At 41.8% G+C, this 26,271-nt stretch overlaps 1 protein-coding gene across 3 annotated transcripts in view; it reads left to right on the forward strand.

Annotated features, from left to right (window-relative positions):
- The window catches only part of CCNJL (cyclin J like), a 52,107-nt gene that overhangs the window by 9,139 nt on the left and 16,697 nt on the right, over positions 1-26,271 (forward strand). For 2 of the 3 annotated variants that reach the window (XM_069102438.1, XM_069102440.1), the window contains exon 3: positions 19,645-19,855. In XM_069102438.1, the coding sequence (XP_068958539.1) occupies positions 19,645-19,855 (211 nt within the window). Of the gene's footprint in view, positions 1-3,686; positions 3,766-19,644; positions 19,856-26,271 lie in introns of those variants that run through there. The other variant, XR_011171230.1, reaches the window with a different exon arrangement.

The raw sequence follows: 26,271 nt of genomic DNA on the forward strand, positions 1-26,271 counted from the left end.
GCTTCTGAGCAGTGTTCTCCCCTAGGCTTCTGCAAACCTGAGGTGATAACATTCCAAAGACAGGACCCTACCTCCTGGGTGCTTCTGACCAATGAGTTCTCCTCCATAACAGGGCTCTGGTCTCATCTTATCCAAAGTGCAAAGGTGTATGTGGAGTGTAACTGGTAAGGCCCTTTCTAACCAATCTGAGGATTCTGGTACTACCGGTGTAGGGTAGTTAATTAAGAATATCCTTGTGTTTTTCTTCCCTCAGTTGGTAGAGAGAGATTTCATTGGCCTGAATTTGTACTTACCTATGCTTTGGCTTCTGCTGCTCTTTGAATCAATCAGAAATCAGTTAGCAAAACATAATGTGTCTATAAACCTCAGTTTTGCTTTGGAGAACTAGAAAAAATTGAGGTCACATAGCAAGTCAACAACAGAGCCAGGATTAGAACCAGAGTTCCTGGACTTCTAGTCTAGAGGTTTTGGGTTTTTTTGTTTTTGTTTTTGTTTTTGTTTTTAAAGCAGTTGGGGTTAAGTAACTTGCTCAAGGTTACACGGCCAGTTATTTTGTATGGGTGCCAAGTATCTGAGGCCGGAACTGATCCTGGGTCTCCCTGTGCCAGGGCTGGCACTCTTACTCACTGCAACACCTGGCTGCCCCTAGAGGTTTTGTTTTAATTATTTTTTAATCTTTTCCCATTCTCCCACTTGAATTTGCCTAGAGTCCTTTTGGCCAGGCCTGTGTTAGATGATTGACCCAGAAGGTCCCTGAATTGCTTTACTATATGTACATTCATTACTTTCCATCCCTTTGTAAGATCCCACCACCAAACAAGGGAGGATTTTACCCAGTGAAAGTCTGGGTGGCCATACCTATGGGAGGTATGATAATACCCACGAACCTGGGAGTAGTAAGTGAAGAGCATTTTTCTTTAGTGCTTTGAACACAAGCTAGTCAGTTTAATGTAATGATGCCAGAATAACCCACTGTGGAATAGTTTTTCCACAGGCATTATAGCTTAGGCATTGAAAATTTTACAAATAAGCCCATTTTAAAAGCAAATATTCACCTGTTATGGTCTCTCTGCTGCTGTTCAGTTAGTCACCAAGAAGCAAGTAGACATTATCATCCTGACTTCTTTCTGGCACCCTGGTCAGCACTCCATGGAGGTTTAGTAACAAAGCTACTGGGAAGGCTGAGGCTGGAGAATCACTTGATTTCAGGAGTTCTAAGCTTGAAGTAGCCAAGCCGATCCTCCCTAAGTCTGGCATCAAAAGGGCAGTGGAGGTGGCTATGAGAACAAGATTTTTTAAGGGAACAGGTCAGCGCGTCCATGCAGTTCAATAGTGGGATTGGCCTATGAGGAGCCCCTATGCTTTTCCTTGGATAGAGATCCAGTGTCTTAAAAAAGTAGTTCTTTGTGATATAATAAAAGCTAGCTTTTATTTTGTTCTTTAAGTTTTGTAAAATACTTGACTTATCTCCATTGATAACTTTGTAAATTCATTCTTTTGTTTTCAGTCCGGTCTGACTCTTTGTGAGCCTATTTGAGGTTTTCTTGGCAAAGATACTAGAGGAGATTGCCATTTCCTTCTCCACCTTATTTTGCAGATGAGGAAACTGAGACAAATAGGGTTAAGTGACTTGCCCAAAGTCACACTCCTAGTATCTGAGGCCAGATTTGAACTCAGGAAGCTGAGTCTTCCAGACTCCAGACCCAGTACTTTATCCACTATGCCACCTACCCGCCCTAACTTTATAAATTATGAGGTCTTAAATAAAGGTAAGCTCTTACTATCCTGGGTGAGCGGGCTGTTCCCACAGAAAAAGAATAAGAAAAAAATTCTATGTATTTGAAAGACACTTCTAAACCATTTAACTGTTTGGGTTTTTCCCCTTAGTTACAGTTAGACAGAACCAGATTCAGTGGTCTATTTATAAGAGAAGGCTGAGTGGGTGGTTTGAAGTTCTATCAGTCATGAACTAGAAAACAAACTCCCCTTTATTCACCTCTTAGCTATACTTACACCTTTTCATACCAGTGAAGATCAGAGTCTCTTTTTCCTAGCCCCCCCTTGAGAAATTGTATGGTTTATTTTGTAACTGAATCCTTCAAAGTCAAATGTAAGCTGTCCTCGGGAGCTGCCATCTGTGCAGGTGGGTAGGTCACAGGAAGTGTTCTCTAGAACTTGATTACTCTAGATTTTTCACATTCTTGGCAGCGGACAGGGCCACCCAGGCCTCTGTATGGTCTGAATTTAGGTCATTTCAACAAATACTTATTGAATATCTACTATATGTCCACTGTTTGGGTTTTTCTTTGGGGCAGGGGAAAGGGAGGAGAACATGGAGGGAACTGGTACAAAGATGAGGGAAGATATTATGTGCATATACTTATAGTCTGTGGAAGAGAAGGCTAAAACTTGGAGAAAAACACAAGACTTGATATAACAATTATTTTTTCCTTCAGTATGCGTTGTTTATGAATGTTCTAAAAAACCTTTGATTTGGGACAATACCACAAAGCTTTTATTGCTCAAATAAAATGTGATACTTGATAAAATTGTAAACCCAGCTCCAGAATGGAAGGCTGTAGGCTTATGTGACCTGGGTTCAGTCTTGGAGACCTCTCGATAATAATTCTTTGACTTGGACTCCCCACCAGGATTTCTCTTGAGAAAATTGGAATTTTACCAAGATACATGTTTCCAGTAAAAGCAGAGGCTGTAAGTTCCCATGCAAGCACTCAGGTCAACAATACACTGAATAAAGATGACTTTATGTAAAAACAGAACATGAAAGACAACAGACTCACAACACTCACTCCTGCACAGTCAGAATAAGTGTCTCGCCAATCAGCCTCCACTTACCTTGGGATTGAGCCCTTTCCCTCCCCTCCCCCCCAAAAAAGCATTTGGGCCCATCGAGTAAAACCATCTCTCCTTCCTCAGAGCCCCAACCCTCTAGGAACCTCAGACTCTCTAGACTTACCTAGAGGGTAAGACTTCCTGAGGAGGGAAAAGTCCTCCATAAAGAATGGGCTCTTTTTCTCCTTCACTCACACATCCATAAAACTCAAAATGTAGTAAAGGGCAAGATCCAGGCTTGTTTTTCCACATCGTATTATATCCATTGCTGTTCCTCTGCCTTGCCTTCTCCTTGGTCCAGCGACTCTTCCTGAAGATCAGATGAAATCGTGATTGTAAACCTCTTGGCACATAGTAGGTGCCATATAAATGTAACCTTTTCTTATGAAGATAATGATGATGCCTCCATTCCCCTGCCAGGGCTCCCAGCACTCCTTGGGATCTAATATGACAGGCTAGATTCTATCACCTTTCCCTCTGACAATTCCCCCAGCCTCTCCATGCCTTACTTTCCACGTAAGTTAAACGAGGATATCGAGACAGGTTCATATCAGCAAACTTTTTAACTCCCTGTGGATATAATACTATACTAGGGGGTCCAGAGGCCACAAAGAGGCAGCAGGAGACCTGAGCCTCCAGTGACTTTTACCCTTTTAGTTCATGGGTTTTTGATGTCAGGGAACCCTTTGGCCATCGGGTGAAGCCTGTGGACCCAGACCCTTCTCAGAATAAAGATTTTTAATTCATAAAACAACAAGCATAGCATTGCACAGGAAACCAATTGTAATTGAATACAGTTATTAAAATACATTTTTTTTATTCTTGGACCCCAGATTAAGAACTCCTGTGCTCTAAATGAAGAGAAGACACATACATGTCATCATTAGGATCAATATAAATGTGCCTGATAGTAGAATGTAAGTTCTGTGAAAACGCAGAAGGTAAAACCATAAAACTCACAGATGGTCACAGTTTTTTTTTTAATTTTCTGTTCTTTTGTTATAATATTCATGTTTCTTGATACTGAAAAGTTGTTTGTCAGTGTTTAATAATAGAACAAAAATTTTAATTTTAGAATGATATAGAAGGAATTCTGACAAGAGTAAAGACCTATGTGAGCTCTGATGTTAGTCTTAAAATGTGTGAGAGGAGAAAAGGGTTTCTCTCAATAAAAGTTTAGATACCAACTTAAGACATCAGAATTGTTACAGTTATACCTAACATTTAGATAATGTTTTAAAAGTTTACAAACCACTTGTTAGATCCTCACAAAATCCTGTGCTATTACTATCCATTTTTATTCACATTTTGCAGGTGGGAAACAGAGGCTGTCATTAAGCCAATTAGTTACTGTAAGAGGCAGAAATCAAATCCATATCTCCCCAATTTCAAGTCCAGTATTCATTTTCATTGTCCTTTTATTATTGGCTATCATGAGATTTCTGTAAAGAAAAGTAACTCATTTCTGTGGTGACTTTTTTTTAATATAGCTTACAAAGTATTTTCCCTTACCACAACCCTGTGAAGTAGATGGTGTAAATAGCCTCATTTTATGGGTGAGGAAACAGCCTAAAGAACTACATGACATACACATAGCTAGGCAGAACTGGGGGTTCGGACGAGTTCCCAGACCCCAAATTCAAGGCTTTTTCTACTAAGGCTGCCTTTAAGGACAGGTCCCCTGTGGTCTGGAAATATACTTAATTTCTGCCTCTGGGACAACATCCAGAGGAAAAAGATTGAATATCCCTGCTAGGACCAACAAGCATAATTTGGCCAGGTTCCAAACATTGGGTTTCTAATGCAAGGAAATACAGACACTTCCTGAAAAAAGTAAACAGAAGACTTGTTGCTTATGTTTGCAATGATTTGGGGTCATTTCCAGTTGATGAGAAGGAGGCTGAGAAGGCTCTAGGTCATGGGCTTCAAGGCCCCTGAGTTTTCACACAGCTTCAATCTGGCCAAAGGTGACCCTGAAGCCTTGTTAGCAGTTTCTCAGATGTTATTGGCCATATGAGAGTATTTACAGGAGCTCTTACCCTCTCAGTCAGCAGCAGAGGGGAGGAGAATGGGTGGGATTGAGGGGGAGGAAGTAATTGTGTGTCTATAGGATTGAGTTAGGAGCATATGGACTGTTCAGGGAGGACCAGCACCTCTGGGTGGGGGGGTTGCTGAACCCTTTTCAGGGCTGCTCGCTCACATTTGGTACTTACCTGCACTCACCTCTCACCTGTGGCTCCAAGAAGCCGTAGCATGTGCAGCAGCCACACCCTGGTAAGCTGACTCAGCAGATAGGGTAACCGACAGGCTGCAAACCTTTTGGGGAGATAGGGGGTGTCAGCCCCAAGAATGAGAAGACTTTCCCTGGCGTAATGGGTGGATGAGAACAGTTTGTTCCAATGGCCATGAAGCTGGCACTGTGGAGGGCTTAGAGCTTAGTTGGACGGCAAAGACTCCAGTGTATCCTGGATGACTGGATGAGAGAATGAGGCTGATGACAAAGTCCTTTTGAATTTTTACATTATTAAAAAACAGACCTTTGAGGGCAAGTATTATTTCACTTTGAGGGGTGGGGTGGAGTTATATCCCCAGTGTATGGCACATGATAGGTGGTTTTAAAATGCTTGGATACTTGATTTCTTTTTATCTTCTCAACACTATAAAAAAATACCAGACAAGTGCTTATCTCTCTTTCATCAGTGGAGAAATAAACAGAAGAGGGCAAATGACTTGTTCCCCCAACTTAGATAGCAACTGGTAAAAAATCAAGCCCAAGTCTGATTCTTAGGCCACTCTCTTGATCCTCCTGGGAAGGCCTTCTCTACATTGTCCTAACCATTTCTTCTTTTTCTTTTCTTTTTGAAGGGAGCTGGGAGACATAGGGATAGAAAAAGAAAAGAGGGGTCATCACGACATCTTTTTTTTTTCAATGTTGGGAAGAAATCAGTAGGAATGCCAAAAAGAAACCCAAAGGGCAGTTTTGAAAGCTACAGGTTGAACTTATTATGGACTTTAAAAAGAAAACTGAGCTGTACATAATAAAGACCTGTGGTTTCATATGCAATTTTCCTTTTCTGTTTTTTGTATATGCCTGCTTTATTTGGTGCTGAAATTTCTTTTTAAAACATGCTCTGTGATGTGGAAATGGGCACTCTTTACTGAGAATGAGTCTCCCCCACCCCCATTGCTTTATAGAAATGTCATGCTGGATGATGAAAGCCTGGATGGGGGGGTGGGTACACAGTGTACCATGAGCTGTCTAATGATGACAAGTCAGTTTTTCTTACCTTTCATCTGAAAGTTTCCACATTTTGTCGGTCATTGTTGCACACGCTCTTTCTTCACCCTCTTGCTACTTTTATTTCTAGCTCTTGTGCAAATGTCACACGTGACACAAAATTTGGAGCTGCTTTTTTGGATGATAGTGGCTTGCGTTTTATACACAGACCTTTACCTTTTGCAAAGCACCTTAACCTGCTTTATCTTAAGCTTCACAATAGCTAAGTGATTGTAGGAACTATAGATGTTATCATCCTCACCTGACAAATTAGGAAACTGAAGTCCAGAGACTAGATTGTGAGCTTCTTAAGGGCAGAGACTGTCTTTTGCCTCTTTTATGTGTTTAGCACAGTGCCTGGTATGGGGTGGGTACTTGATTAATGTTCCTTGAGTGACTGAGAGGTTAAGGGGCTTGCCTGTGGTTACATTTAGCCATTGTCAACACAGATTTTCCTGACTCCAGCACCCTGTATACTATGTCTCTTTTTGGAAGAGGAATTCAGAATGAAGGCCAAAGGATTAAGATGAGAGGTAATCTTTAGTGTGAGGATAGGCTTAAGGTTAACAATTTTGATACACAACTTTAGCATTTCATATAACTCTAGCAGAATCACTGGAGTGACCGGGAGTGTTGCAATTCCAGTAAGTGATTGATCATCCACTATGTCCTGGGTTAATTCCAAAGTGCAAAGAACCCTGGGTCTTCTTGGATGTGTGTGAAGCTAGGACCTTTTGAAGTGTCTGCTCAGGGTCTGTGGGGGTGGAAGACCATACTAGACTAGGAGTCAGAGGATTAGGTTTCCTAGGCCCTGCAGTTAATTTACTTAGTCTGCCAGTAAACTCCTTAAAAACCAGAACTGCTTTAATTTTGTTTTTTTTTGTCTTGTATTCCTAGTACCAAGCACAGAGCTTGGCATGGAGCAGTTGAATTGAATTTGACCATAAACAGATTTACAGCAACTTTGTGCTTCATTTTCTTATCTATGAGCATTCTTGCTACTCTTGCACAATTGTTGGGATTGTGAGAATCAGATGAATTCATGTAGGGGAAGGCATTTTGTAAAATAACTTTAAAATGTTATATGAAATGTAAGGGGATTTGGGACATAATGCTTTTCATTCTTTGAAACATTTGTCCAAAGGTTAAGAAAGAAAAACAAATTAGTGTTGCTGACTAACCTTCAGTAATAGAGCCGATCCTCCACTCCTAGGAAAAGGGAGTTAGTTGATGGAGGCAGAACTGTGGAAAACAACATTGTAGGCCCTGTTGTGATCTGACAGGCACCAACCCTTCAAATATAACTTTTTGGCCCTCTCAGTCAATCAGTAAACATGTCTATTAAGTATCTGCTGTGTGCTAGGCAAAGGGAACAGGATGGCCCAGTGGATAGACAGCTGATCCTGGAGTCAGGAAGACCTGAGTTCAAATCCACCTTAGAGATGTACCAGCTATGTGACCCTGGGTAAGTCACTTAACTTCTGTTTGCCTTAATCCACTGGGGAAGGAAATGGCAAACTACTCCAGTATCTTTGCTGAGAAAACCCCATGGCCAGTATTGGTGTGCTATGGGGTCATGAAGAGTCATTCATGACTGAACAACAGCAGATGTACCGGGCACTATGCTAAGGGCTGGTGATAGAAGAAGTGGCAGGCTCAAGGAGCTTACAATCTAATGGGGCCTGGAACCCTCAGTTAGTGTACAGTGTCTGTGTCAAACTTCTTATGTGGTGGAAACCAATTCTTAATTATCCAGTGCTTCTTGGTAAATCTTCAAGCAAAGGCATATTATAGACTATGAGCCGAGGATTCTAGCGAGGAATCCACAGAGCTACCCCGCAGATAGAAGTATTGTTTGATTGAATTTCTTTATTGTGCCGTGAATTTCTTTATTGTGCCGAGGCCCTCTGTCCAATGACAATGACAGCAAGAACATTTCCCATTGTACTTTTCTAAATTTTGACCTAATTTCAGCCTCCTAACTTCTCTGTGCTCATTTGCAAGCAAGGAAAAAAACATTTTTAAAGTTGTGAAAAAGGTGGGGTGGTGGGGGCAGCTAGGTGGAGTCAGGAGTTCAAATTCAGCCTCAGACACTTAACACTTAACTACCCTTGTGACTTTGGGCAAGTCACTTAACCCCAACTGCCCTTCTAAAAAAAAGAAAAAGTGGGGTGGGGGAAGCTTAGTACAGTAAACTCAAAGCGAGAAAGAACCGGCTTCTTTCCCGGCAAGATGGTTTGATAGACCGTTCCATAGTCTGAGAATGAGTTCGGTAAAGTAGAAAACACCCTGGCTCCTGGGTCAGGACCTGGGGGTGAAGAAATACTTAAGTGCTTCTTCCCACATGTCAAAACTTGGGCTAAGCTTTGGAGATACAAATACAAAAGCTTACATTTTAATTGGGAAGACAACACACAAAGAGGAATGGTGGCCAGGAAGAGGGGAGTTTGAGTTCACAAACTTACAGAGATATTGAATGAAGCCATAGGGTTTAGAGTTACAGAACAGAGGAAAGTGGGGAATATATATCCATGAGTCGGACCTTCCTGAAATAGTGGTCTAGCTGGGAGAAGCAGTCGCCATTGGAGAAGTGGGAAGGAATGGGGATGGGAATGGGGATGGGAATAGGGATGGTTGGGTTGTCTCAGAAGGCTATGACCAGAGAGTAGGAGATGAAGAAATCCCACCATCCCAACACTACTATCTTGGGTAAATCATTTCACTTACCTAGTCCTCAGTTTACTTATCTGTAAGCCAATTGTTTAACATGCATTTATTAAGCACCGATGTGCTTGGTGCTGGGAATATATAATACAAAGAATGAACTGATCCTCAAGGAGGATTTACTCAAAGTAAATCTACTCTCAAGGAACTTACTTTCCAAAAGGGAGGTGTGTGTGAGTGAGATATCTAAGAGAGAGAGTGAAAATCAGTACAAAAGAATACAAATTAGTTAATTACAAAGTGCATAGGACACTCCTTTGGATCAGAAAAGTCTACTTGTAGAAATAAGGGGGTTGGTCTAAATGGTCTCTTAAGATCTAGCCTTGGACCTGTGATCCTATGATCTGGGTTCAAGTTTCACCTCTGCCTGTCTTACCAAAGGGAAATGGACCTTCAGCAAATTCACGCATCTCATTTTGTGAGTCTTTCTTCATTTGCAACCTAGGATTTAGATCAGTGATGTCAAACTCAAATACGAATAACCCCCTATAGAGGCATATTGACGTGGAAAACCACAAATTTAGGTTGTCTATGTTGTAGTGTATTTTTATTTATTTTGTTTAAACATTTCCCAGTTACATGAGCAGAGAGTTTGTGAACTGTGATGTGGTATAATAGAGAGAACCTTAGATTTGGGAATTAGGAAACCTGAGAATGTCACTTCTGATCCTAGATGTGTGACTTTGGACAAGTCACTCTACCTACTAATTGGACTTTATTAGTAGACTCTCCTATTATATGGACTTAATAGCACCTGTATTAGCTCCTTTGTTTGGTTGTTTCAAGGAAAATCCTCTTTCCACTCCTGCACCACTATTTGACTAGTGAACGTCTTCGACTGGATAACCCATGGGCCTGTCAAACTCAGCATAACCAAAATGGAACTTGGAGGTTTTTCTTTCTCCCCCCTTCCACCACTATCCATCCTTTCATTCATCCAAGCTTACGACCTCATTGTCAGACTTCACGTCTGGTCGTTTCCTCTTTACCTGCACAACATTTCTCCTGTGTTCCCTTCTCTCCCCTCAGTCACCACCCTAGTTCACGCCCTAATCTCCTCACCTGGACTATGGCAATAGCTATCTACCTGATCCACAAAACTGCCAAAGCTATCTCCTAAAACTCGTGGGGGACCATGCCACTCTCCTGCTCAGTAACTGGTTACTACTCCCTCTGGGATTAAATAAAAACTCAGTTCCAGCATCTTTATAAGCCCTTTGCAACTCACTCCCTTCTTGCTTTTTCATTCTCTGCACCTTTGCTCTCCTCCGTGCATGCCATGTTCCAGTTCTGTTGGCTAGCCTCCTCAATGCTTCTCACACCTGGCACAATCTTTGCTCCTGTGGCTACTCTCCATGACTGGAATGACCTGAGCTCTCACCCCCACTTAGTGGCCCTGATTTTCTTCAAGATTCAGCTCAAATCTTACCTTCTGCAAGAGGCCTTTGCCAGCCTCTCTCCAGCTGCTAATGGCTTCTTCTGAAATTATTCACTTACCATCTAGTCTGTATAAATTGTGCATGTTCTAATTTCCATGATGTCTCCTCCTTTAGACTATGAGCTCTTTGAGAGTAAGGACTTGTTACTCACATTTCTTTTTTGTCTTTTCTTTTTCCCCATCTTCCCCATCTGTTCATAAATAGCTTCCTGACCTAAAGGTTACAGATTGAGAGCTAAAAGAAATCTTAGACACCAGCCAGTCCAGCCCCTTCATTTTATAGTTGAGGGGACTGAGGCCCATGGAGTTTGTGGCTTACGGAAGGTCACACAGGTAGAAAGTGGCAGAGCCAACTCCTCTGATACCAAATCTTATGATCTTTCTGTCTTATACTGCATTCTGATATTTGACATCCACGTTACATATTTGTCTCACCTCCAATTTCATGAATTTATCTAAAAGAAAAAACAAGGTGAGAAGGGAGGGTTCTTCAGTCAGCTCGATATATGTCTGAGGACTGGAGGAATGAGTCAATGAATGAAAAAATATTCATTAAGCATTTACTAAGTGCAAAGCACTGTGCTTTGGGGATATATTTGAAGATCCAAATGTTATCCCTGCCCTTGATTACTTTCCAATGGGGGAGCTAATGGAGGGCCAGGGAAGGGAGATAACAGCTGGGAAGTTGAAGAGATGTTGGGAAGCACCAGGACAGTAAATTGATTGCCCCTTTCTTAGGCCCCAGTAATTAGTGTTGATTGCATCAGAGTCTAGAGCTAAAGATGGAGGGAAGAGAGAATATCCATGTACCTAACCTTGACTGGGGCGGGGGGAGGGGAATGTGAAGCATCCCAGCCTTGGCTAATGCTAGAACATGTAGAGACAACACAGCTCACACACCTACATGCCCTGAAACAGAACTTTTATGTCAGTTAGGATTCCCTTGTCTTCACTGCCATGCAGGCACTTAAATTAGTAATCCCCTAGATGCTTGGGCACAGTAAAGAAAGAAGCTTTGGGATGGAAGTGGATGATGTTTGTTTTTTGAAAAGAAAGGCCAACCACAATGGGCCCCATTTTCTACCTCTGAATACTCTCGAGCCTCCAAAATGGTGATTCCCTGCTCTGGGTACTATACAGGGTTATATGGTAGGATCACAGTTTAGTGGTAGAAGGATACTCCTTCATTTTACACTGAGGCCAAGCAAAGGGAGTTTAGGTCTTCTCATTCTGCATCCAGATCTCTGTACTATGCCATGCTTCCATCCAGAGTGGATGCTGTTCATGTAAAAAGCCTATCTTCTTTCAAAATCTCCTCTGTTTACTCAGAAAGCTTCTACAATTCATGAGGAAAATGAACAATTTATCCACTTATGACAGCTATCCTGGGAGGTATCTAGAAATACTTTGGTTATGGGAACCAGGAAAAGAAGAGCTGAAAGGGCCCAGTGTAATCAAAATATAAGAGATGGAAGAGACAAATGATTTGGAGTTTGGCCCAGCGTAAGGAACTTTTAGGCCTCCAGTGGTCACTATAGGGTTATTCAACAAGGAACATTTTCATTTTTAAAGGAAAGATTTCTATTGGGTCTTGTACAATAACTGCTTATTACAGAATTTGAAAGGTCAGAAAGGATTATCGGGTGTAGAGGTTCTCAAATTTTTTAGTCTTGGGATTCCTTTATACTCTTAAAAAATTGTTGAAGACACCGAAAGACAGTTTATTTGTGTGGGTTATATCTGTTAACATTTGCCATATTCAAAATTAAAACTAATACATATTTTAAAATATTTATTGATTTAATAGTAATCCAATTATATTCTAACAACTTTTTTGATGAAAAATAGTTAAATATTGGCATTAATGGTATGGTTTTAACGTATTTTTGCAAATCTCTTTAATGTCTTCTGGGTGTTGTGATATATTGTTTTGGTTGAAGTGTTTTAAGAAATTTCAGCCTCATAAAGATGTGTGTTTGGAAAAGGAAGGAGTACTTTAATTGACAAATATCAAATTATGAAAATAGTATTTTTCTTGAGGATTCCCTGAAAGGTACTCCACCCCACCCCTAACTCCTCCTGAATCTGAGGATGTCACTGAGAACCACTGATCTAATTCATGACCTCTTTTCAGAAGTCATCAAGGCCAGGCCACACAGGAATCTCCTCCAAGACAGTTAGTCTTCACTAAAGAAGTTAGTGATGAGGAGCCCAATCAATAAAATTTATTAAACATCTACTGTATGCCAGACATTTTGGTAGATGCTGGGGATTTAAAGACAAAATGGAAAATATCCCTGCCATCAAGCCTGCCTTCTGTTGAAGGAGACAAGAACATTTACACCAGGTGATTGGGGAGGGGACTAGCCACTGGAAAGCTTCATGGAGGTGGAGCTTGAGCTGAGTTTTATAGGAGACCTGGGATTCCAAGTGAAAAGGAAATGACATTATTTCACTTTGGGTCCTTGTATTCCCATAATCCAGCACAGCACCTAGGCACACAGACACATAGGTACTTAAGAAATACTTGTTGATTTATTGCAGACTTGGGAAACCGGTAGCCATTTTTGTTGATCCATTTCTTGTTGTATCTGACTCTTCATGATCCCACTTCAGGTTTTCTTGGCAAAGATGCTGGAATGGTTTTCTATTTCCTTCTCCATTGTTGGTCCATAAAGTGCATGAATATAAGCCTGGAAAGCTAAGTTGTAAAGGGCTTCCAGTACTAAATAGAGGAATTTTTAATTGATCCTAGAAGTATTAGGGTGCCTCTGGAGTAGAGGAGTGACATGGTCAGACCCGGAGGTTATGGAACCTGTGTCCTCAAGGCCACGCGTGACCTTCTAAGTCCTTGGTTGTGGCCTTTTGACTTGAATCCCAGTTTTACAGAATGAAGCCTTTTATTAAGGGCATTTATTCGGTGAAGTTTGGATTCAGTCAAAGGGCCACATTTGAGGATCTAGAAAGTCACGTGTGGCCTCAAGGCCACCCCTAATCAGACCTGTGCTTTAAGAAAAAATCACTTTGAAGGCTGTGTGGAGGATGGCCTGGAGAAGGGAGAGAACTGATGGTAGGTAGACCCATTAGGAGTGTATTGCATTACTCTAGGTCCTGAATTAGGGTGGTGGTTGTGAGAGTAGAGAGGAGACAGATGCCATAGATATTGTGGCTGTAGAAATGACAAAGTTTAGCAACTGATTGTTTAAGGAGCCAAGGATAATTACAAAGTTGTGAGAATGGTGGTTGGCCAAAATGGTGAGAATGGCCCTTGACAGAAACAGGGATGTCTTTGGGAGGAAAATTAGTTCTTTTGGGGCGTGTTAAATTAAGAGATGCCTATAGGTTATTCAGTATGACAAAGAACTGGTGAGGTGGGGCAGGAGCTCAGGAGATAATCCATGGCTTTAGGCATAGATTTGAAAAGTCATTGTCAAGTAAGAAAGTATAGAGAAATAAGAGAAGGACCAGGCCTGAGCTATAAGGTCCACTTACAGTTTGGGGATGTGTTGTGATTCCAGCAAGGACTGAGAAGGAGCATTCAGGAATGCAAGAGAGCTACATGGGCAGTGACACCAAAACCCCAAAAGGAAAGAGAACCCAGGGGAGAGGGTGGTCAACAGTATCATACGCTTCAAAGATTTCCAGAGTGAGGGCTCAGGAAAAGCTGTCAGAATTAGATCATTAGAGATCCTGGCTAACTCTGGAGAAAGCAGTGTCAGCAGGTAAGATTGAAAGCCAGATTGCAGGGGGTTAAGAGTAAGAGGAGAGTAAATGAAGGCAAGTAATTGTTTCTAATAGTTTGACCTAGGAAAGCAGAAAAGACAGAATAGGATGTCTTGTATTATGAGGGAATGCCAGGGTCTGTTAAGGATTAGTTTGAAAGAGAATGCTAGAGCATACTAAGAATTATTTTTAAGGATGGGAGGAGGCTTGGTCATGTTTAGGCCACCCAGAATCATAGGGAGAAGATGAAGATTAGAGAGGGAGTACAGAAAAATAAGGGGATATATTTCACAGGTAGTTGTTGAAATAAAAATTACAAGAATTGGCAATTGTTTGGATAGATAAGGATAATTCCAAAGCTGTGGACAGTGACTAGAAGGATGGTAGTATGCTGAAGAGAAGAGAAGACGGGATGAAGGGGTGTGTGTGTCTATGTTAGCCTTGGCAAATAAAAGAGCTACCTCTTCATTAAGGAATTAGCTTCCACCCCCCCTCCCCCCAAAAAAGGAAACAATAATTTGAGATGTAGAGAAGAGTCAAATGGCCTCAATTTTATCAGAAAAGTATGAGGCAATGTCCTTAGCTGAAGGTGGGACAGGATATTGTGAGAGACTTGAGGTTTGGAACAACCTCTTTGGGGAGAGAGATAGAAAATTGACTAGGAGGGTGAAAAAGGATTGTCTTCATTCTTTGGAGGCCAAGTTGAAGATTAGATAACATAAACTTGCAATGAATACAGTCAGTGTGGTTTCCTGACTTCCTCCAGTTCCATCTGATTCTTAGGAAGTTTTTCTCTTAATCAGGCTGAAATCTGCTTCACCTTCCACCCACCTTGACTCTTAAGCCTCTGTGTGTCAGAGATGAAAATGTATTAAAGTTAAATAGATTAAAATAGGGATTTAAAAAAACCAAGTCATGCTTTCATTTTACTGAGAGGACCAATAGAAATACAGACAAGTATAACACATGAGATGGAAGTGATGGTGGCGTGGGAGTGAGGGACAAAGGAGATGCCTGGATCTCATGCTTTAGGGAAATTTGAAAATGTAGAGAATACTTTGAGCTTAAATACAGAAGACTTTAAAGAAGAAATGGTCCCCAAGCCTGGAAGGAAGGTAAGAAATTTGAAAGGCAGAAATGAAGGAAAGATTCTATTCCAAGTGTGTAGAGTACAACTCTAATGCTCTAGTAGTCTAGACTCAAATCAAGATCGTTCAAACAAGGTCATGTGCAATGAGGCCACACAAGTAGGTTTTGGCCAGATTATATAGAGCCTTGGAAAACCACGCTAAGGGCTTTGTATTGTTTTTATCCAGGGGAGTCATTGATAATTTTTTCTTGTGAATGTGACCAGGCCAATGCCTTTTAGGAAGTTTTTTTTTTTTTTGCCAGTTGTGTGAAAGACAGATTATAGAAGGAAGAGATGGAATACCAGTTAGGAGGCTGTTGTAATAGAACTAGTAAGAGGTTATGAGGTCTTGACCTTAGGGCAGTGACTGAGTAGAAAGTTGGGACAGATTGGAAAAGATGCTACAGAGGTAAAAAAAAAAAAAAGACAGGATGTGATCATCAATTGTTTCATGGAGAATGATTAAGAAGGAAAGAATCAAAAATGACTCCCAGGGTTTTGAATCTGGGTCACTGGGGAGAGGAACTGTTTTGGAAATGTTACATTCCAGATGGTGGAGATGTTCAGCAGGCTGTTGAAGCTACAAGTCAGGAAGGTGTTCCAGAGAGAGCTGGATAAATAAATCTGGGAATCATCTTTGTAGGGGAAGTGATTGAATCTCTATAAGCAGCCAACATCCAAAGAAGGGGAGGAATAGAGAGGAAATCTACCCAACCACTCTGGAAGATAAATAGAGGAGGTGATTCCTTCTCAGTGAAAGGGAGAAGATAACTGAGGCCCAGAGGTTAAGTGACTTGTCTAAGGTCCAATAGCTAGCATGGGACAAAATTCAAAAGCAGGCCTCCTGATGCTATGTGATCTTTCATATAATGCACCATCCTTTTTATCTAATAATCCCCTTTCAAGTTTCCTATTAATATATGGGTTCCAAAAGGTCTTTCTATAGGGATTACATTTATCTGCAAGAGCTAAATAAGTCATAAACCTGAGAACCTCAGGGCCTTGCCATTTGCCCACCATTGTACCCTTAAGACTTCTTGCCTTTCCTTCCTCAGCCTTTCAGACATCTAACCTTGTTTTATGTTGTTTGTTGTTTCCTCCAATTAGAACGTGAACATCTTGAATAGAAATTGTCTCAATTTTATTATTTGTGTCCCCAGAACTTAGCATAGGGTTTTGCCCTTAGTAAGTTTAGTAAATTATTTTTCATTTATTCATATGTAAAATGGTTCATATGGAGAGGCAGGTGAAGAAGTTTTCCTGCAGGAGGTGGGATTTTATCCCTTTCTGAAGTTATCTGTGACTAAGTTGCCCTAGAAATCTTGGCAGTAGAAGGGACCTTTGAGACCCAGCTTGTGGGCAGAGGTTGTCTCAGTAGTGTGTGTTCAAAAGATAAGCAGATGCAATGGAGAAACCCATTTTAACCAGCACAGGGAATAGGAAATCTATAAGCCTCTGTGAGTGCCCAACTCCCTCTCCTAGCCTCCCTCCCACCTTTGACCCTGAGGGCCTCTGTGTAAGCCTTTTGGGGGGAAGCTCTGCTAGGTGATTTTGTTCCCCTCTGTTACTGCATTTGCTGGTAGCTGACTGCTAAATGCCCTTCTACTCATAGTAATTGCTTTGAGGTCTGACTGGGTTGAGGAACTGCCCTATTGTCTTCTCAAATCCAGGCTGCTTTGCAAAAAAGGATATTTGTTTGAATTGAGACAGTCTTCAAAGAAACTTGATTTAGAAGTCCAGAAGTACCCGAGAGCCCCAAACTCTAGAGAGCAAAGGCTTCTATGACATCATGTCCTGGCTAAGACCTGGAAACCCAACCCTATCAAGTGGCCTTAGGGCAGTTCTTAAATCTGAATGAAGCCCACAAACTTGGTTTTAAAATATTTTGATAAAACAGCATTTCAATAGAATCGGTTTCCTTTGTAATCCTATGTGTTTTATTTTATGCATTTGAAATCCTCTTTCTGAGGTGTCCCTAGAGTTGCTTCATCAGACTGCCAAAGGAGTGGGGTGGGGGAGGGTCCATAACACACAAAAAAGTCAAGAAGCAGCTCAGCCTTATGACTATGTAAGGTTGAAGTAAAGAGGTCAGAGCTGACCTACCAATAACCAAAATGTTATCTTTTTCTGAAGACCCAACTTGTTTTCCCTTTTGGGTAAATAAATATATAGGCCTCTACAGAAAAGACAACATGGTCTTGTGAAAAGAGCACTAAATGAATATTGAATCAGAAGACCTGGGCTCCAGCCCCAGCTTTACTAGCTGTATGACCTTGGTCGAGTCATGGAGCTTCCCAGAATTGTTTCTTCATTTGTAAAATGGGAAGGAGGGGTTCTTTCCAGTGTCCCTCCTAAGTGTTAACATTCTGACTCTAGGTAAGCTCTGATAAAGAAAGGTAAATGTCCCTTGGGTAGGAGCATCTCTTTCCCATTGGGAACAGTTTCAGAGTTTTTGTTAATGGTGTCTGTAGTTTGGGAGTTGAGAGGTTTTGATTCAAGATTTAAGTAGACTCTTCAATTTCTATAAACATTGAGTGCCTAACATGTCCAGCACACTGTACTAGGTAAATAAAATAGAGAAGGCAAGGACTATTTTGATTTTTGTCTCTGTACACCAAGCATGTAGCCCAGTGCCTAATGCTTAATGAATTTAAAAGTATGTTGAATTTACTCACTGCATACCTTTAGTCTTCTGATTTCTTGAAACATAATCTAGCCAGGGCATAAATGTATTTATATATGTTTCTTGATACACAAAAATATTTTAGTCTGTTGCTATTATAAGGGAGACTTGGTATAGTTTTCATTATCTTTAAACCTTTATAATAATGCTTAATTGTCATGAGTTACAGGTTAGAGGGGGTCAGCCACAGTGTTACAATATGTATGTTCAAAGATCCCTTCTTACCAACAACAAAAATAAGCTTACTTCTTAAGTTAGGTGTTTGAGAGACAAAAAATGAGTAGGTAAGACATGCTCTCAGCCTTTACAGAGTCAATAAATCAGTCAGTGAGCATTTATTAAATGATTACTACATGCTTGGCAAGTAGCAGAGTTAAAGAAAATGAAAAAACATACGTGTCTTCCATTGGGAAGGGGACTGGGGGTGGGGATGACATATGTACATACATTTTATATTTTACACACACAACACATGCACACACACGCACAGAAGGTATGTATGGGGCAGGTAGGTGGCACAGTGGATAGAGAGTACCCAGTGAAGTCAGTTAAGACTCAGATCTTCCTGACTCTATCTAGTCTACCACCTAGATACCCCAGAGGCCCAGCAAAGTTAAGTGATTTGCCCAACATCTTACAACTAGTAGGTAGTAGAATGAGAGTTCCAAACTAGCTCCTCCCAATTTCAAATCCATCACTCTGTCCCCTATACCAAACTATTCCTCTTAACTACCCACAAAAGGAAATTGATTTGCTTCAGATCATATAATGTCAGCTAGAACTGGAACGTGGCTCTCCCAACATATAGGCCAGAGTGATGCCCATTATCCAAAATCATTATGTACTTGGTTTGGAAAATAATTGATTTATAGTCTGACACAATTGCCTGTATGATAAAAAAAATTATGCCCCTAACCCTTTCCCATCCTCATCCTCTTTCCCCTCTCCTTGGACAGATTTTTGCCTTTCAAAAACTGGATTATTTTCCTTGAATGCATATTGATGGTGGGAGTGGCTGGGACTATTAGATTTGAAGTGTTGGATTAGACTGTGGGCTCCTTGAGGGCAAAGACTATTTTTTGTATAGAACTATGATCCTATGAAATGGAGGGAGGAGATGTGTTTGAGTAGAATGTTTTACAGATGAAGAAGGCAAGGCAGTATGCCCAATGTTATATAGCTAGTCACTAGCTAAACTAGGGATTGAGGCCAGGTCCTTTCTCTTACAAAATCCAGACTTAAACCCAAATACTCTTGTGTTTGTAATGCATTAAAAAGAACTTTGGAGGCCAAAGACCTAGGTTTGAGTCCCAGCTTTTCTACTTATTCACTTCTATGACCTTGGACTTAAGGTTACTTAACCTCTCTGGATCTCAGTTCCTTCATCTGTAAAATAAAGGTGTTATACTAGATGAATTGTTAACATCTCTTCCAGTTCCAAAACTATGTACGACCTGTTGACTCTAAATCTACTTTAATCATTTAACTACCTCCATGCCATCTCCTTGCAACCACAGTTAAGAAATTTACTATAATAAGCAGAAAGTCTTTTTTGGTGTTAGGTGTTCATCATTCATTCACAGAACATCAGCTTGCTGGATGCTTCCTGTGAACAGGCAGCAAATTAAGCTTTGGGTGCTTCCATTAAACACCCCAGGATTCTCATCTTCTCCCCTCTCATTGTCCCACCAGCTTTGGGTGCTTCCATTAAACACCCAGGATTCTCATCTTCTCCCCTCTCATTGTCCCACCAGTTTTGGGTGCTTCCATTAAACACCCCAGGATTCTCATCTTCTCCCCTCTCATTGTCCCACCAGGAGCTGAAGCTGCCGGTCTACAAAGCCCAGTCCCCCCTCCTTGAGAGCCGAAGGTATTTTGTCGACTTAGTTTCTGTCCTCAGCAACCACTGCAAGATCTGCCCCACAGCCAGACACCTGGCTGTCTACCTGCTGGACCTCTTCATGGATCGATACAGTGTGACTGCAAAGCAGCTGCATATTGTGGCCATCGCCTGTCTTTTGCTAGCAAGTAAGTGGAAACCTCTCTGTTCTTTCCCATTGTCTTTCTCCCTGGGGCTTGGAGGGAAGGGGAAGGGGAGGGGAGGATGGATCTCTAGACTTCCTCTTCTTACATCACTCTACCCCTCTCCCCCTCACTACTCCCTCCCATGCTTAATCACCAATATTCAGGCCCCTTGAATGACTTTATAAAGTAATTTGATTGGAGATGATTGTATACCTTAGTCACTTGGGCCCAGAATAGGGCAAGAATGGGAACAACTTGAGTTGTTTGAACTAGCTTGAGTGCTTGAAGTAGGAAGGAACCTTTGATCTCTTCTTAAACATCTTTAGGAACTCACTTAAATTTTTTTTTCCTGACCTACAACAAGCATTACCATGTAACAGAGGCATAGTTCCTGGTCCCATAGTCCCCAAAAATGTTACTAGAAATATGGGGCATCTTTGAACATCTGGGCAGCTAGGTGGCACAGTGAATAGAGCACTGGACCTGGAGTTAGGAAGACCTGAGTTCAATTCTACCCTCAGACACTTACTGGCTGTATGACTCTGGGCAAGTCACTTAGCTTTGTTTGCCTCAGTTTCCTCACCTGTCAAATGAGCTGGAGAAGAAAATGGCAAATTATTCCAGTATCTTTGCCAAGAAAACCCCAAATGGGGTCATGAAGAGCTGGACACAACTGAAATGACTGTACAAACAAACATAGTGTAGGGACAGGAGTCCCTCCTTACTGGGATTTTCAGTGGGCTCTTTCTCAAAAGATTCTGTTCTGTACATCAGTTTCATGATGCAAGTTCTTTAGTCTTTGACGTAGAGGGAAAACCTAGCCTTTTAATGTCTAAGAGAAAATGGGGGATTTCTAGACCACAGTCTTGTTTGCTATACAGAGCAAACCTATTGGAGAGGAGCTAGACTTAGGGAAATAGAGCTGTATTGTGTGTTTCTAAACCAAAAAGCAGCTAACTCTCCTGACTCTTCCCCTCCCCCTCCCCATCCCCCCTCCACATTCATAGGAAGAAACGAGCCTGGCTTCCTTGGCTGCTTCTTAACCAGTAAAAGCCAGGGTGCACCACCTGGACCGTGCTGCAGCTGTCAGTCTGAGCCACTCTTCATCCTCGTTGGGGGCTGAATCAGAATAGTGTTTTCAGGGGGTGGGACAGAGTTAAGTTTCAGCGGGGCTACAGGAGCCTTCCCTCTGAGCATCTGTTTGTGAAGCTAAGAAGGGGAATATGTTGCTACTATGGCTGAGTAAAGGGGGAGGAGGGAGGGGAGGGGGAGACCTTCAGACTGAAAGGAAGACAGAGCCTGAGGCAGAAGAAATTGACTTTGGGGGGCACCTGCCATATGCTGCCATTGCCCAGGGAAAGAAAAGTTTCCATGACAGCCCTGAAATCCTATTCATCCTTTTCCCTTCTGCCTCTCCTGACTGTCTTGTGACCACGTGGGTCGTATCAACTACAAAGTTTTGAGCTCAGCTTCCCCTTTATTTTGTTTTTTCAAGAAGACACCTTGTTTTTTGGGGACAGGTACTTCCATCCCACCAAGGGCTCAGATCATGATCCTTTATAAAGGTATCCTTTAACCAGTCTGGCCATAGAAGGCACCTTTTTAATCTGTTTTCTCCCAGAAGTCCCCTTTAAAGGGTAGGAAGGAAGCCTCATGGCATAGCAGGTCCTCAGGAGCTAATCCTGAGGAAATTCAGGAAAACACTGGTGAACGTTACTAAAGGTGCATCTATTTGCAAAAATAGCTGGTTTTCCTCCCTCTAGATTCTAGCCTTGGGTCTCAAGGTGGAGACATCCAGTAGAATCAGAATTTCAGATATACAGGAGCCTGTGGCTATCTAGTACAGTAATGATGAGTGGCATCAGAAATTTATGTAGCCTTTATAATGCTTGCAAATAGGCTTTACAGATTTTGTGTCATTTAATTCTCCCTACAAGGTATGACTTAAATATTACCAGTAGTATTGCCCCCATTGTACAGGTGAGGAGGCCAGATAAGGAAGTGACTTGCCCAGTATTGCCCAGCTACATAATGGTAAAATTAGGATTAATTCTGAATGACATTGTGGGATAGTTAATAGAGTGCTGGACTTTAGGTCAAATAGACTGGGTTCAGTCCCTTTTCAGACACCTACCAGGTATGTGATCCTGGTCACACTCTCTCTGGGCCTCATTTTTTCTCATCTATAAAGTGAGAGAATTGGATTCCATGACCTTTAAGGTCCCTTCTAACTCCAAGTCTGTGGTCCTGTGATTAGAACCCAGGTCTCCTAAATTCCAGGTCATTGTTTTTTTCTCCTCTGCCACATGACTCTTGCTTCCTTGTTTCTCCTGAGCCTTTCCTAGCTATATTGTTGTTCATTCGTTTTAGTCATGCCCATCTCTTCATGACCCCATTTAGGGTTTCCTCGACAAAAGTAACTGGAGTGGTTTGCTATTTTCTTCTCCAACTCATTTTACAGATGAGGAAACTGAGGTAAATAGGATTAAGTGACTTGCACAAGGTCATACAGCTAGTAAGTGTCTGAGGCCAGATTTTAACTCAGGAAGATGAGTCTTCGTGACTCCAGGCCCAGCCCTCTATCCACTGTGACATCTAGCTTCCCTTCCTAGCTATACCCCTCCCCTAGACAAACTTTCTCCCTTGGTTTGCAGAAAGTAGGGAAATACTGTCCCTAGAAAATAGCCAAGGGTTACAAGGCCTTGAGGCAGAAACTAACACAAGGCAAAAACTCTAGAGCTGAGCCACTCTTAGAGGGTTCTAGATGTAGAATTGGAAGGAACCTTAGAGATGATTATTCAACACCCCCCCCCCCCCCCCCTGCTCCCACTTTACAGACGATGAGCCTGAGGTCCAGAGACCCAAGAAACTTGGCCAGTGTCATGCAGCTAATGCAGAATTGAACCCAAGTCTTGCTGGCACTGCCTATTCTGCTACATTGCTGCAATACTTTGAAATGGTCCTACTCCTAAACCATGATGACTGGAAGTTTGGTTCCTTCGTAGGTGGAGTTATTTTGCCATGTGGGAACAGCAGAAAGGCATTCTTGACTTTAGAAGTCAAGTGTCTTGCATCTGCACAAAATGATAGGTGACGTCAGTGGACTTGGGCAGATGTTCCAGGGCTGGTGAAGTGGAACTCTCTTTGGGCCTAAAGTGACTTCCCCATCTACCTTTCAGAAAATGATTCTGCCCTTGAAAATTGTGAATGATCTTACTCCCCACTTGCTTGTGGTTTCACATAAGTCTAATAACTAAATAGATTCTCTCCTTTCTCCTTAAAATTTGATTGCTAGAAAACCTGTCTCTTAAATGCAACTGGTTTCATCTGAAACTTTTTGGAACCATGATCATCTCCTTTTGCAAGAGGCTATTAAGATAAATGTGTGTCCCCTCCCCCCACCCCCATATCCCTTTCTTTGGTCTCATGGAAGTTTCTGCTTTTCCATTATGATTTTGGATAAGTTGGATTCACGTGTCACCTTGTTTTGACTTGAAGGGGCACAAGGGGGAAGAACCGAGGGTGGGGGTGAGTTCTCAAACAGAATAACTGTGTTAATGGTGCCTTAAATAGGAGATCTTCTGGGACGGAGATTCCTATAAAAGTTACTGCCTGTCTGACTGGTATGTCCGTGTCTCCAAAGCCTCCAGGGACAGCCTATCTCCTTCCCCCAATAAACTTCCCTCTCTCCCTCTTCCCTCCCCCTTCCTCACCTTGATTACTATAAGAAGCCTGGCTTGAGACCCACAAGACTTGAAAGCAAGCTTAATCCCTTTCTGGTGGAGAGGAATGAACTAATGGGTGGTTTTCAATCAGATTATGGTAGCTTTCCTTGAAGGGCTGATGGCGAACTACAGGAGGGATGTCAGTTGTTTCTGGGGCTGTAATTGTTGGAGGCTGATGAAAGCTGCCTTAGGTCCTTTCTCCATGGGCATAACTTTTTATGTTGTATTGAAAATGCCTCTGATTTGTGTAGAAAATGACGCAGTGACAAACAGCAAGTGTGTGAGGGGACATGGCTTCAGATCCAGAGATATTTAACACCTATAGAGGTTTTTGTTTTTAAATTTTAAACCTAGTCACAAATCAACTGAAATATTATTATTTTTTTAAATCGTGTGTTTGTTGTTCAGTTGTTTTCAGTAGTGTTGACTCTTCCATGACCCCATTTGGGGTTTTCTTGGCAAAGATACTGAAATGATTTGCCATTTCCTCCTCTGACTCTTTTGACAGATGAGGAAACTGAGGCAAACAGGGTTAAGTGACTTGCCCAGGGTCAACCAGCTAGTAAATGTCTGAGGACAAATTTGAACTCAGGTCTTCCCAACTCCAGGCCCAGCATTCTATGCACTAGGCTTTCTAGCTGCCCTAAAAATCATGTTATAAAACTCTAAATTATTTACAATTTTTTTAATGTTAAATTTCACCAAAAAAAAAAAGATGCCATTTTCTTGTATCTGTTTCAGATTTTTCTCCTGTGTATTTGTCGGGTTACATTGTGATTGTTTATTGCCAGCAGAGTTGTAATTAGTGTGTATATTTTAGTCCTCTTTTCTTTACTATTATGCATTATTACTCCATAAGTTTTTCCACATTTCTATATCACTTTCATGGATATTCCTTTTACATTCATAAACCCATTTTCTAGTCATTAGATACATGGGCTATTTTTAATTGCTTTCTATTATAATAAAGTTGGTAGAATATGGAGGGAAGGAAGCTTGCTAGCATTTGTTAAATGCCTACTGTATGCTGGGTACTGTGCTTGGAGCAGGGTTTGAGAATCATTGGTTCAAAAAGTAGGAACATTTTTTATAATTCTTACTAGTGTAGCAGAAGGGTTTTCAACACCAGGCCCTAGTTTTCATCATATTTATTAAAGAGACCAGAAGGAATATTAAAATTTCAGGCTTACTACATTGGGCAGGCAAAAGGGTATTGGCCTCCAAGGCAGTTAGAGGATAACCCACTTCAGCACAGTTTATGCTAAGAAGCCGATCCAAGGATAGAAGCTGTGTCCTTGCAATCTCCAAGTTGTAGATTTGTTATCTCCTATTTCCGGTGACGTTATCTGCACACAGTGACTACTTCAAAGAGGCCTCTGTCTTAACTTCCGGGATGTGGGATGATTTAAATGCTTTTCAGTTTATGGGGCTTTACTTTTGAGTAAAAACCACTTCTGTGGCTTTTGACTCTTGCTTTTCCCACTCCCCGTGTGTGGGAGAGGAATCTATCCACTGACCTGCCTATGTTTTAGGAAAGTAAGTCCTAGGGAGTTGCCTGAGGCACATCGAGGGCTAGGTGACTGGCCCAAAATCACCCAGCTTATATGTGTCAGGAATAGCATTTGAAAAACCTGAATTTGCTGATTGCAAGCCCAACATGCTAATGCATAGAATCACTGCCTCAGAAGCCACCTACGTTCACAGCCAGTACTCCCAAGGAAAGCCCCCTCCCCCAGGTGATATGTAGGGTGAATAACTTGTACTATGTGGTGACTTCCTAATCTGGTATTACAAAAAACGGAACTAATCCTAGAGCAGTCCTGTGGGGGTTTAGTTGGGCCTGCTCCCTTTGGCCTGTATCAGAGAAATCTCCTTCATGCTGACTGGGAAGGAAACATTCCATTGCCTGTTTTCATCTAAACTGAACTGCTGAGATCTGAGTATGTTCTTCATTTCTCTAAGTTAGCACAGGTACTAAGGAATCAGGGATCTGAGATCAGAAACTTAGGGTCAGAGGAAGGCAAGGACTACCAGATTCTATATCTTCTGTGCTTCTTGGGGAAATTAGATTTGGAGCCAGAAGGAGCCTTAGGCCACCCAGTCCAGTTCTCTCATGCTGGCCTGGAGCAAAGCATTGGTGCTTAGGGGACAGCTTGATCTCTGCCAGTATAATGAGCATTAAATCATTACCCAGTTTTGAAAGGGCTACCATGCTAGCAGCAGCCTGTCCTCTGGGCTGTTTCAGTAATGGGTGGCTTTGCTGGGAGGACCACAATTCTCTTCTTCTGTGGAGGCGGGAGAGGAGAGAACACAATAGAATTTCTTCGGCTTTCCATTCAGTTCTTTATAAAGCATGGTATCGTGTCCCTTTTGTAAGTAGTCCTGTGGAACTTGCTTGCTGGTGGCATTTGTCCTTTTTTGTCCTTTCAAACTGGAATGACTGTAAAACCCTAACCTTGAAAAAGATTCTTCTCCCTCCTCCAGACAAAGGACTCAGGACTGACCTCTGGCGGTTCCAGATCCCAGCCAAATGATAAGTGACCTTCAGTCTCTCTGTGCTCTGGCCATTTGAGGAGAGTGTCACGGGCAGTTCAAAACAGTGAGACCATCTGGGTCAGTTTGGGCGCAGTGCAGTATGAGATGCCAGAGCAAACAGGGAGACAGCCGGAGAAGCCAGGGCAGGTTGGTAGATGG

Source organism: Petaurus breviceps, unplaced genomic scaffold, assembly GCF_028583685.1.
Source record: "Petaurus breviceps papuanus isolate PSGF00001 unplaced genomic scaffold, PetGlider_PUasm1.0 551, whole genome shotgun sequence".
Lineage (NCBI taxonomy): Eukaryota > Metazoa > Chordata > Mammalia > Diprotodontia > Petauridae > Petaurus > Petaurus breviceps.